At 40.5% G+C, this 13,861-nt stretch overlaps 1 protein-coding gene across 11 annotated transcripts in view; it reads left to right on the top strand.

Annotated features, from left to right (window-relative positions):
• Positions 1-13,861, top strand: part of PROM1 (prominin 1) — a 57,128-nt gene that overhangs the window by 12,965 nt on the left and 30,302 nt on the right. For 8 of the 11 annotated variants that reach the window (XR_011903428.1, XR_011903426.1, XR_011903429.1 and 5 more), the window contains exons 3-5: positions 6,644-6,702; positions 9,697-9,723; positions 11,236-11,441. Coding sequence is in view for 5 of the 11 variants with exons in the window: in XM_072335333.1 (XP_072191434.1) it covers positions 6,644-6,702; positions 9,697-9,723; positions 11,236-11,441 (292 nt within the window). In the remaining 6 variants the exon portion in view is untranslated. The remainder of the gene's footprint in view (positions 1-6,643; positions 6,703-9,696; positions 9,724-11,235; positions 11,442-13,861) is intronic. The other 3 variants (XR_011903430.1, XR_011903431.1, XM_072335332.1) reach the window with 1 other exon arrangement.

Below are 13,861 nucleotides of genomic sequence, written 5' to 3'. Positions count from 1 at the left end.
CAAATTACTTTGTTGTTGTTAACTGTAAATAGTTATTACGGTTGTAAATATTTTTACTGACAATAAGTACTGCTTAGGATGTGTAGCTCAGCTGAAAGCTGCCATCCAGAACAAACAGAAAGATGATGCCTTCTTTCATCATGGCAGCCTTTCCTTTGATTTTTGAGTGAAGGAGTGACCTGTATAGGATTTTGAACCAATGTATGTGCCACAGTAAGCAAACAAGCAAATAGAATTTTCTGTGCTTTTCTCAGTTTACAGGAGCTTCTGAGGACGGAAGTGAAGAGCAGGAAAAATGCTATTGTCCATACAATGTAAATATGTACTATTCTAATAAAAGTTAAAAGTCCAATATGTTACACAACCTGTGAACGATTAAGTCCCTGCAGTGTGCTCAAACAGACAAGCATACACAGCGTACCAAGTTAAATCTTTGCTTGTAATCTGCTGTAAATCCTTACCAGATGGTGGCCTGGAGAGAACTTTGGGTAGCTACTACAAACAAAATAAATGGCAAAAAATAGCTGCTTTGGCACAAGGAATGCATTGAAGAAGTTTCATTGCCTTCAGAATATGAGATGATGCAGTTTCTGTGTGGACGGTTCTTCAAAGCTTCCTACTTGTCTTGGTGTCTGCATGATATATGCAAATTTATTGCAAACCCCAAGATTTTTCTAAAGATTTCTCTCTTTTGTTCTTTCTTTAAAACTTGAACAAGAACAGAACTTTCTTTCTAGTCTCTGCAAAGATTATTTTCAAAGGAGAAATCTTTCATTCTAGCTGTACTATAAGAGACAGTATAGTAGCTATAATACATAGCACATGGGCTATTTTTTGTCCTTAAACCTTTTCCTGGTCAGGCTCTTTAATGTTGTCTCTGTATGTTGAGGAAAGGCAGAATGTGCCCAGAAATGAAAATGTGTAACTATACTAAAGGAACGTAGTCAGTTTGAGACAGCTGTGAGGATATTTTGTGGAAGACTGCAATTATTTGTTTGATCTTCCTGACTAATAAAACTTCTGTGGTTTCATCAGGGCTTTGGGGAAGTTAGGGAACTTTTTCTGTGCATGAATGGAATTCATAGACTGTTACTAATCTAATCCACTGCTGTATAGTTTCTTCTGTAAATTGGTGTTATTTTCTGTCAAGAGTGCAAAGGGAGTCTGATATTTCAGATCTGGTTACTGCAGCATGCACGTTCAGCAGCTCTTGCTGCACTGTAGTTCTGTGTCTTCAGCAGTTATAGTGTACCTGCTCCTACCTTGCTCTGATTAAAACTCACTTTGCATAGACTACTCCTGTTCATGGCTATTCTCAAGTCTCTTTGCCTGTATGATACCGCTGCCTTAACCCTCTCGCATCACCCTTCACCTCATCCGCTATAAGCTAAGGCTCTTTTCTAGGTGGTCTGGTAGCTTGTCTTTTTCACCTGCAGATAAAGCAGTGTGTGCTCTCTTAGTCTAACAAGATATAAAATGCTTTTACTGTGTATTTACTTCTTGTCTCGGCTGGATTTTGAGACAAAAACAGAGTACTCTAGGATAAGCTGAAAATGTGGCAAATTTCTCTTGCTTTGGATCATGTAATTGAAGAATGAAGCCAAAGAACGTGAATGGGAGATGATCATACTGGTTAGAGGAAACACCATATTGAAAGTGGAAAGTAGCAAGGCAGACTGGCATTGCAGATGTAATGAGAAGTTATAGTAATTAGGTAATTTAGTATGTACTTGGTGGTTTTCACCTCCATTCAGCTGCTTACCATAGAATATCAGGGCATCATCTTACATGTCAGAGCTGCACTTAATGCTTGAGGTGAGGCCCCAGCAGTGCAGAGTAGTCCTGGGACTAGGGCCAGAGCAAGTGTGTGGATCCATGAGATAGCTGAGCAGCAGCAAAGGGAAGCACCCTAGGTTACCTACTGGAGGAGACTTCTTCAAAGGAAACTGAATCTAACTATAATTAAGGTCAATGGCAAAAGGATTTCTAACTTCGAGGAAGCAATGTAAGTTCCTCTCAGATCAAAGCAAGTACTCCAAAATGTCAGTAAACTGAACTTGCGATGGAGCACCCAAAAGATTTTTTTCTCTCTGCTAATAAATCTAAAATGTGTTATAGTTGTCTTGTTTTTCTTGGACTTGTGAGAGTTAGTTTATATTCTGAGTTATAATTAGAGAGGAAAAAAACAATCCTGAAGCTATTTTAATTCATTAATTTCACACTAATTGTTGCTGTTTATTCATAACACTAAATGGGGTCAAACTGATCCATATTCAGAAAAGCATTGAACTGAGCAGTGTATACTTAGTCTATTGTCGCTGTCTGTTATAGATGATGGGGAGTGGGAGGAAATTCTGTGATATGAGATGTTATGAAAGCAGTTATTATCATGTATATTATCAGTGTAATTCTCTCCTGTTGTTCTGAAGATCTCCATTCAGTGTGAGTTGAATGCTTCAGTCACGGTACTTATTGGTTAGCTTGAAGTTTTTTTCAGAATAGAAATTTAATATGTTACATTATGCATAAAAGGATAAATGAATTTCTGGCATAATTTGATTAATGCTGGAATTGCACTATAACTGAACTGGCTCAGTGGAATTGTTTGAGTGAACATCAAGCGTAGAGTTCCCAAAGGTTTTATTCCAACTGTTTTCCTGTCACCTAGATTTGAAATGCTTTCGTGGAAGAAGCATTTATAACTAATTTATGTTGGGACTTAGTAGCCAGGCTGTTTATTTTTAAATCTGTATGATTTTTGCTCTCCCTTTCTGTAGAGCAGTTCCAAGAAGAAAGCCTAGTTGTAACCTTATTTTCTTATCTGAACAGTATAATGTTATTGGCTGGATGTACATGACACGTTCTGCAGAAGATGGTGATTTTTTCATTGACTGGAGCTCCACTGAGGTGCTTAATATTTAATCACAAATTGCTTTGGTAAATTATCAGTTCATCTAGCTAGTTAGATTTACCAGGGCAGATGGCATTTCGTATGTGTGATGAGAGCAGGGAGGAGACAGTGCAGAGCAATAATGTAATTAGCCGTGTAAATGAGCCTCACAAGGTAAATCTCTTTAACCCCAGTGAGGAAATGTGTTCTATGCTAAAGCCTTGGATTACTGGTCCTGTGAAACAATGTGTGCAGCTGGTCAAGCCAAGATTTCAGAAGTAATCTAATTAATTTGAAAATAGAGGGCAACACTCCTTTCCACACCTGCCTAGCACTTTTGTGTTCAAAATGGGAACCAGACTCAAAGATGATGGCTTGGCCCTGAGGTGCTCTATGCATCATGCAGAATAGTATCAGGTGGAGTTGCCTCAGTTCAGTTTAAAATAAAAGTGCATTTCAGTGCTAGATTTGAGATGTTCTAGCTCGGAAAGAATGGCTCTTTGTAAAAGCAAATCTAAATCACAGGGATTAGGAATTAAATGTAGACTGAGGTGTTTCTTCACTGTGCTGCCGTGAGCTGTGTACGTGAAAACACAGTATACATGGAAGCACAGGATGTTCTCCCATTTAACCTCTGAGTGATGTTGTATTAAACTTGATTGCTAGCAATGTGAATAAAACTTGAGAGGGGGATTCCTGATCCTGCAAAACCACTGTGGCGTGTTTGTGCCTACAGATATGTGAGTGAGTAACTGAAGGTAATTTTACATTTGAATTTGGCCAATATTAATTCTTGTGGGAATATATATACAACGTCCACGTATCATCTGAAAGCATAAAGCCACAGAATCATTAAAGCTGGAGAAGACCACTAAGATCACCTAGTCCAACTACAACCCACCCATGCCTGCTAACCACATCCCTCAGTGCCGTACCTACATGGTTCTTGGACACCTCCAGGGATGGTGACTCCACCAGCTCCCTGGGCTGTCTGTGCCAATGCCTCGTCACTCCTCCTGAGAGGTTTTTTTCCCCAGTATCCAACTGGGAACTTCCCCCGGCACAATTTAAGGCCATTACCTCTCCTATCATTGCTACCTGGGAGAAGAGGATGACTCCCACCTTACCACAACCTCCTTCCAGGTCATTGTAGAGGGCAATAAGCTCTCTCCTGAGACTCCTCCAAATGAATTATCTTACAATATATCTAACAGTTGATGTTGAAGACTATTGAAATAGTAAATTCATTGCAAAGAATGATCAACCATTGTGCATTGCCTGTTGAGAAGAACATGCTGAAGCTTCTAAACAAATCTTTACCAAGTAATGTACGTAGTAAATCCTTATTCAACAGGGAAAACTCCCATTCTGAAAATTAAGGCCAAAAAAAAAGGGCTGTGTAATAGCAGTCATTGTGCTGTGTATGGCATAAAACCCATATTTATCTTACTGTTTAGTATCTAATTTATACAATTCATATGGGGACATTTTTGTACCTATTTTCAGGTGTTTTTTGTTTACTGTAAACCTATTGGGGCTTTAGTTTCTGATGAAAAGGATTTAGAGCCTCTAAATCTTGAAAACACACCAACGATCTTGTTTTCTGTATCAGTTTGTCATAGTGTATTCAGGTACTGTTTTGCACTGGCAAGATATGAATTACAGGAACGATATAAATAACAACTGTGAATCAGAAACATTCTGAGCAATTTAGGTGTGTTACAGGTAGTCAGAGGCGTTGGGGATCTTTTAATTTTACTTTTTCATATTAGATATTCTGCTTGGAGACTATCAAGAGCAGGACTGAGCCCTGAGCAACATGATGTAGCTGCCTGTGCTCTGAGCCAGCGGTTTGACAGAAAGATTTCCAGGGGTCATAGAATGGTTTAGGCTAAAAGGGACCTTAAAACCCATCTTCAGTGACTGTTCTACAGTGTATTGTTACACAATCCTAAATGGGTAAATAAATATGTAAATGAAAGGGTTATTTCAGCCCTTCTGCTTGTGAGATCAAAAGAAAACTCATTGTTTTGGATGCTTCGTGCACCAAATCTTTCTTAAAAATTACCTCTTTGGAAGGGATGTAGATTTAAAAAAGTGGGAATAAATTCTGTGCTTGCTGATGAGGAAAATATTGTCTGATGCAGCTGGTGTGCATTGTACTTTGGGCTTTGTGCAGTGCTACCCCACTTGGCTGTGCACCTCCTTGCTACTGAAACTCCCTGAGGAATGCACATCGTCGGGGATGCTGTGAGCATCTTGGCACAGGTTGGTTGGCCCCTGCCAAGCAATATTTGAACAGGTTTATTAGGATTGTAGCTCCTTTCTTTTACCTAGGTTCCTACTTTACTGATGTTTTTGTTCTACCTCTGTTATTGTGGGATTCAGCCTTATCTTCTAGATTCTGTGTAGTCTTTCAGAATGGGGGTTGTATGAAATCCTTTATCATCTACTGCTAGCACACTTCCTGTGTTTTAAAATACACTTCCCTTCTGTTAATGATTAGCAGCTTGACACTCCTGTGATACGTTAACAGATTTTTACTTTGCTTGTTTAATTTGCAGTCTTGGTGGCTACAACTTCCTTGCAGGGAAAACCTTCGTTGGCATGTTGAGAACAGCAGTTGTTGCCCTGCAGTTATGTTTGATTTTCTGTGCGGATCTTGAACCTGCAGATCAGTCAGGTGCTGGTGGTGAGGGGAAGGGGAGTTCCCTGCTTGGGGATTTGTTTTTATGAGGCTTGTGTGGAATTAGAGAGGAGTGAGATTGCAGCGCCCTTGAACACCCTGAGCCTGGTCCTGTATGAACATGGGGTCAGAGTGTTCCCTCCTAATGTATTTCCTTTTCCTCAGAGACCAGAAGCTCTGTGCATTGTTTCTACTGGACATTTGAGCGTGGGTTCTTGTGTGCAGCCTGGCAGGGAGCAGAGCTATGGCTCCCAGTGCTTGCAGTTGCAGGGCATCACACTAGTGGCCAGCAGCCACAGGTCCCAGTATGGTTCCCATAGGGATAGTAACACCTCTGCGAGGGCAGGTTGCTGATGTCTGCAAAAGGAGAACCATTCCTTCAGCTGCTGGGGTTTTCTGCAGCAAATAAGTGCAGAAATGTTGTATTTCAGATGTTAAGTGGCATTGGTGTTAAACTTCTACTTCATTTTTTGAATGGTATCTTGTAGAAGTGAGTAAAATGGAGTTGCACTTGCAGTACCATGTGGATTTGTTCTGGCTGTGTTGCATTCCCTTGTGTAAGGTCTGTTGGTCCCAAAATCAAGAAAGAACAGAAAGTGGAATAAAGTGGGCAAGATAAGGACCTTCTTCCTTGTGCTGTTCAATCAAGAAGTCACCATTAGCACTCTTATTTTGCACATTATGTATGTAATTTTGTGTATTTCTATGTATCTGTGTATGTGCCTGTCATAGAAATGAAGCAAAGCTGACACCCTGAACTTTGTCCAAGTAATTGATAAGTTTGTGCTTAACTTGTAATAATGTTGCAGACAGCTGACCTCAGAAAAACCTTCACTGCATTTCAGTATATTGATATATACCCTGGTTATCTTCCTGTGATCTCATAAAATGCTCAGTCAATTAAAAATGGTACTCGATGAGTTTATGGAAACACTTATGTGCTTGTTGATCCTGTAGATGTCTATTCTTTATTGCATCCTGCCTGCCTAAGAGTAGAATTCATGCCATCCTTTCTTCCATTTTTATAATGTGTGTTGTTTAATACTCTGGAATATTCTTATTTTCAGATCTCATCAGAAAACTGGCACAGCAGAAGTTTGGAAATTCACAGGGCGATTATCAAAAGGTAAATTGTCTGTGTGTGTCTGCATAAAATAATGAAAACAGTGACTTTGAAATTAAGGTTTATTTCTGAAACAGTGAGTAGTATTTTAAAGCTATAACAAAAAGATTTGGGAATGAAATTTGAGGGTAACAAGACTGATGGTTTCTTATAAAATTTGAGACTGAAATGTGTCAAAAATGTCACAAAGGAAATTTCATATGCCAGTGTAGAAAACACACAGTTAAGGCTCCATTATAAATTCCAGCTGTAATGTCATTGCAGTCCTTATTATGCAGAAGTTGAAGCCCCTTTGTATTGAAAAGTAGTGCTTTCATTTAAAAATGCTTTATAGCAAGAACCATTCATTACTGCTCAGTTCTTATGTTAGTTTCAGCTGTTTTCCTCACAAAGCTCAATTTATATACTGCTTCTGGTGCCTTGGTCAAACTGAGTTTCCATAGTCTACTGATAAAGTATTTTTAGAGTGTGCTAATCACATTAAGTATACTCTCCGTTCTCTCTTCAGGTTTGTGATTTTTCTGTGACAGTTGAAATTCTTAGGATGTCTGTTAACAAGAGGAAGTAGAATGGAACTCGGGTGTCTGATTTCAGGCCATTCTTGAGGATGGTGCCCCATCTTTGAAGCAGTGTCACTGCTCAGGCCTTCTTCCTTGTGTAGCGGGAGTCATAACCAGGTCCATGCAATGAACATGTGGCTCCGTGTGGTGTTCTGACAGATAGCTGAGAATGGAGCTTAGCATACAGACATTAATCTATTGCCTTGATTGAGAATGAGCTGAATGACCTTGGGATTTGCAGTGGGAAGACCTTGTGTTTCTATGCCTTTCTGACAGTGAGCTTATCACTCCAGGGGTTTGATACACTCTGCATGACACTCAAGAGCTTGTGTATTGTCCTCCTGGTGCATCAAGCAGCACTTGCCAATTCTATGGGCTTGTCTAGTGGGGCTTTCCCATAGCAGTGCAACACCTGTCTGTGGTGCAGGCACTCCGAGAGAGCATCATGAAGAGGACTTTATTGGCTGGGTACTTGGATAAAGTGTTAGAACATAGGTGGTATAAATGAGCTTGAGTGTAGTGATTAGTAACTACTGTGTAAGTCATGAGAAATTTGAGACTAATAGCTGTAATCTGTAATTAAAGTATTTGGTAAAATACTGTGTGATTATAGGATGGCAGATACAATATCAGGTGTGCTTAAGATGTAGGCCATCTATAGGATCAAATTCTGACCAGAATATAATCAAAACCTTGAAACTGCTTCAAGACTAAATCAAGGCAAGTGGAGAGACTTGCAGAAGCCAGAGGTATCAGAGAGGTGTAGCTATGAAGAGGAAAGTGTGGCTGTGAACGTGCCTCTGGAGGAGCTCCCAGCAGGGGCAGGGAAATGGGAACATCCCTGGAGGGTGCGAGTAAGAGACTGGAAGCGTTGCCTTGGGTTTGGTTGCTCAGTCAGAAGGAATGAACTTGAACTATGATGGACTCAGGGAGTGTTTGTTAGGATGGTCTGGGAAATACTTGGGTCTCCAGAGGACAGTGGAAGTCTTTGTTTAGCTTAGGAAAAGAATTGGCAAAGGATATGATTATTCCTTGTAAATGCATATATATGGAGAAGAAACACCAGGAAGAAAAGACTCTTATTTGGGAAAAAGGTGATGCTATCACAGAATCTGGGGAAGAAGTGGGCTATGTATGAACCCACATTAGAGGAGGGCTTGCTGTTCACCAGGGAATTGAAAGAAATAGGAAATCTAACTGCTTCTGATATTTATCTTGTTAAATTTCTGCTGCTGTTCCTTCATCTCCTTTTTTTTTTTTAAAAAAAAAAAGCTATTTGCAGAATGTGTTAGTGGCTCAGGAGGCCCTCCCCAGTTCTGCGCTGTGTGTCCCTGTGATCCCAGCTGGACTCTTGCATAGATGCCTCACCATCCCCTGGCAGGGACCCGGAGCTGCCAGGATAACCTGACAGCTGAGCACAGTTGCTGTGTGCTCACAGGGACTCAGCTCGCTGCTGCTGCAACAGCCTTAGTTCTGCTGGGAGATGGCTTGCTAAAACCATTCAAAATCATACCTGGTACCGTATTTTTAGGGGAGGTTAGTGGTACCAAATATGATTGCGACTCTTCTAAGCATGTTGTACAGTAGAAGTTTCACAAAGATCTGTGTAATGGCTGAAGAAGATTAACACACAGCAGACTTCAGGTTGCGGGTCTGCTGTTTTACCTACGTAGCTTTTCTGTTCTGCTGACAAGAAAAGGAAAAACATTATCACGTGTGAATTTGTCATATGGAGATTAATAGGGTAATGCAATAAATTCTGTTTTCATTGTGAAAACAAAGGGGGAATTAGGTTGTTCAGAAATTCCTGTCACTGAATATTTCACTTCCAGTGTTTTCCTGAAATACAGATGAAAAATGAATTAAGAACCTGCTAGATACACTTCCCCATTCCTTCTTGAATGCCTTCTTTTTCACTTTTGCATAATTTATAATGTCTCCATAATTAGCTGAAAGTGAATTTTCTGTGTAATCTGCTGTGTTCCCAAAACTAATGCTGCAAATGCTGCACTTATGCCAAAGTAAAATTAGCATTGAAAAGAAAATGTTAGTCAGGAATATTACAGGTCAGTTACAACTGGTGGAAATTTTGAAGGAATCACTAAACCAATCTCTGGCCTTGGGATCGCTGGGAATTAAAAGGAACAGATGTTTGCTACACTGATCTGTGCTGCTCTAAGATGGAAACATTTGTTGGATAGATCTTAGATTCCATTTACTTAAAAAGGAAACCAGACATTACCTGCTGTGTATTTTATTGTATGTAATTCTCTGTAATTACATAGTTGTGCTTCTATGCATTATTTTACTTCAGTGGCTTCTTGTTATTGTTTCTGTGTTGTTAATTGTTTTGATTGTGGTTAATTATTCATTGCTCGATTTGTTTTTGTGCATGCTGCCTGTTACACACACTCTCCATTTGTTTTGACTTCCACAGCCCGAAAATGTTGTCCTGACACTCCAGGTAATGTCTTATCTGCTAGATGTACAGCTTTGACAAGAAACTAACCGTGTCGATACGCACTACTCCTATTAAAACATCCATAACTATTTCTTATGTTTTTTTTATAAATAGCTTTTTTTCCATCTAACCTATTTTAAAACGTACATCATACAATAATTTCTGAAATGTTCAGCTCACTAAAGAAGAAAACTGGAATGTTTTTTGTGGGTTCCTGTGTAATTCTTTCAGAAAAATACCCATATTCCTCTTCCAAGTATCTACTTTGTGTTCTTCAGAAGGGAGAGCAGCATTAAACCAGCAGTTAGTAGTAATGACAATTAAAGGGAAACAAAAACAACAACACAAAAACTAGATTTCATCCTAGAATTGGTAATTAGGTCAGAAATTTGCAACTCTGCTAATGGTGATGGTTGCTGTATTTGGATCAGTTGGTAATTAGGGATTGCAAGGAAGGGCATCAGTGAGGCTGGAACTGGAGCATGATAGATAGCTTGTGTGAAATGGTAACTTATTTTGCAGGACAGTATGCAGCCCCAGTTTTAGACTTTTACTGCCAAGCTGATCTTGTGCTGGCAGATCTGTAAAACAGAGGAGGGTTCAAATTATGAGTGTGATGATTATTTCTCCCAGAACTGTAGAGAATCTGGGAAGAGAGATCTATTAGGCAGGAGGGACAGCTGGGGTGTGCCACCCCGTGCTGCCCAGCTGTCATATGCTTGCCTGGCCTGTTTTGAGCTGTGCTGCCCTGTGTTTGCAGCAGCTGTCCCTGGGAGACTGCACTACCTTGCAGGCACTGTGTCCTAAGCCGGTGGGGTATTGCGTTGCAGGCCTTCCTTCCTTCCTACATGCTTTCCTTCCTTCCAGCTTTGGAAAGCACACTGTTAGCTGCTGATGTTTTGCTGTTTGGCACCAGAATAACTGTTTTTACCTGTGAGAGCCTAAAATCCACACTGTTTCATTTTTCAGTCCCTAAGCAGTTTTTTCATCTGGAGTTTGCAGGAAACTCTGCTACTGCAATCCATCATCTGGGAAGGACGTCCCTTGGCTGGTCCCATGAATCATTCCATACCTGATTAACAGAAAGTACAACATATCCTCCCTCCCCAGTGCAGCATTGATCCAGGCAGCCTTGCTGACATTTATGGAGGCCTTTTGGAAACAGACGTGGGCAACATTAGATTTGTGGTCCAGGAAATCTAACATGTTCATTTTTAATCTACCTCATTTGCATCACTTTGCGTTCGTTTCATGTGCACATATTTCTTGCCTAGAATGCATTCCTGTAGCTTACTTCCTAGTGCTCTCGTTAAACAACTATTAGCTGTTGGTGTCTGCAATGTTATATATCTTTTTGTTGCAATAGTTGTCGATTATCGACAAAAACACCAGGCCCATAACCTCAGAGATGTAGTAGATGGTTTAGTCTTTAGTTTAATTGTTATTAATTTGCTCTGTATGATTGCAGTGACTGTGTGATACCTGCTATTACCACTATTTTTGTCTGAATTGCAGGCCATCTACTATGAGATCGGTTTTATAGTCTCCGCAGCCTTGGGATTGCTATTTATTTTGTTACTGCCTCTTGTGGGACTTTGCTTCTGTATGTGTCGTTGCTGTGACAACTGTGGTGGGGAAATGCATCAAAGACAGAAGAAAAATGCTGACTGTCAGAGGAGCTGTTTTGCAACATTTCTTTTTGTTGCTTCTTTAATAATAAGGCAAGTGTAATAGAACAACGCGAAGCTTGGTATAGCACTAAATTTGCAGTGCCATGTGACATATAATGTTACTGTATTAACCTACGGGTGCAGAAATCATTTTATTATGCTAAATAATATTAGTACTTATTAAAGAAAATGCGACTGCATTATAAAAGTGCCGCTGCCTTCGTTATCCCCAGGTCATTATGTGTTCGATTGAAAGGATGCAGATATGGAACATAAAAAATAAGCCTGAATGTACCAAATGAGGTTTCTGCCAGTCTCAAATGGCAATTGCAGAATGTTATGTTAAACCCTTGAATAAATGATACTGTGTCCTGTGTTCAGTTCATCCCATAGAGAACCTGAGGTACAACGTACTGTTTTGTTCTTGGTAGTGGTGAGAAAAGCAATTGTGTGACCTCCTATGGTATTTGTCTAATGCACTTTCTTATAAGTTCAAATTAATGTTGTTTGGTTTTTTTTTTTTTTTCTGGGCACTGATTGAATTGTTTAAGCCATGCATTTGCTCTCTGTAAGTGCTTGCGTTTAGTTACATATTGATGCTGTTGGCATGAGGAGTATTTGCATCCTTCTGCTCTGTGCTGGGCGTGTAGTGGGTGATGAGGGACTGCAGCCCAAGCTTTTATTTTCCCTGCAGATGCTTTCAAAATATATTGTTTGCTTTCACGTTTTGGGTTTTTTTGTTTGTATGGTTTTTTTGTTTTTTGTTATTTTCTTTCAACTTCATTTTTTAACCTGCCTGTTTTTCTTATTTTCTTATATTCCAAAAAACCCATCACATCTTTTCATGTGTACTATGTCAGTGTTCAATCCAGTGGGACTTACCTTGTCACTTCACTGTAACCTTGATTTCTTTTTCCTTTTACTGCTGTCCATCATGCTGAATTAAGGCCTTCCTTATGCTTAACTGTAGCACTCGGTGATACTTCGTATTAGATAATGTGCTTTTCTGCCATGTGTCACTGACAGACATGACACTTAAGTAACCTGACTTCCAGAGAGCCAAAAAAATACAGCAGGTGATACATCCTGCCACAGTTACAGGACAGAAGTTCTTCCAAGTACAGCAGTGCTCAAAGAAAATATGGTATGAAGTTACCCTTCAGCATGCTGGAGCTGCAGGGAGCTGACAGAGCTTGCCAGCACCTTTTCATCAAGTCTCAGGACACTGTGTTCAAGTTGTAGTGCCTGAGGGGATGTTGCCTGTCAGCAGAGAGTGCATTAAGAGATCCTTTCCCTGTCAGTCGCTGACTGGTGTGTTTGCTGCCAGCTGTTGCTGTGGTTTTAAGCAAACCCCAGGTCGTGAATGGGAGATCAGTGATCCATACTAATATATTTTTCCAGGGCATGGGAGACTGCCTCTTTAACTCATCTTTTCTATCAGGCATTGGGAATGTCAGGTGCATACCCCAAGGGAAAGGTTGGCCTGAGCTCTCTCTGCAGGCTGCCATGGGCAGAGATAATCCCATAGGACTTGCAGCTAAGTCTGTAATGCTGCAAGTGCTACACAAGGCAAAGAGGGGCTTTGTACAGCTTGTATTGCTGATCTCAGCCCAGCTGAGGCAGGTCTGGCTCTCAAATTTCCAGTACATGGCTACACAAAGCAGGAGCCTGCTGCCTTTCCCTGATCTTCGTTAACAACGAAAGAGAGGATGCTATACCTGGATCTATTTAAGTCCACGGCAGCTTGCTTACTACTGTACTGAAATACAAAGGAGAGTTGTGCTGGTAGCCATCTCTCCTCCCCACCCGCCTCACAAAAAAAAAGAGCCTGAGATGTACCTGTTTTTCCACCTCATACACTGTTCCCAGACTAAGTCTCCTTGGGGGTGCATTTCTACTCTTCTCTCCAGTTACCTTGCTGTTTCAGCTCAGTTGGAAGGTTTACCTGTAGTTGTTTTTCCCAAATCCATGCTTCTCAAAGGCTGAACCACAGCTTTGTACATAAGCCGTGTCAGTAACACGAAAGAGTTCCATCCTAAGCAAGTAAAATGCTTCTGGCTAATTGCAAACACAGCCAAAAGAGCAGAAACTTGAATGACCCCACTGATGCTGGGTGACATCAAGACTGATCCAAACTGTCTTTTCTTGGCTGGGAAAGGAAGCTCAAATGCATGGTGGAGGAGTATTAGCAGGGGAAAGATGCTGAGCACAGAGCTCGTGCTCGATAGTACTTGTAGAGAACAGCTCTTGAAAACTCTGGTAACGTGGGTGGCTTTTCTATGTGTCAATATGTGTATTCACACCAACCTGTGTAACTGTTAGTGCAGATTTTAGCAGATTTCTTCTTGCAGATTTTATCTTCTTACCTTTCCACTGATGGTGCTGTGGATATCAAGATGAGGGTTTAAGTTTACTGAGAGTTGTGTAAAGAAGGGAAAAGATTACAGCATCTTCCCCCCCCCCCCCTCCCC

The sequence above is a fragment of the Excalfactoria chinensis genome, chromosome 4 (genome assembly GCF_039878825.1).
Source record: "Excalfactoria chinensis isolate bCotChi1 chromosome 4, bCotChi1.hap2, whole genome shotgun sequence".
NCBI classification, from domain to species: Eukaryota; Metazoa; Chordata; class Aves; order Galliformes; family Phasianidae; genus Excalfactoria; species Excalfactoria chinensis.
Note: the sequence above shows the minus strand (reverse complement) of the source record. Positions and strands in the feature narration are given on the sequence as shown.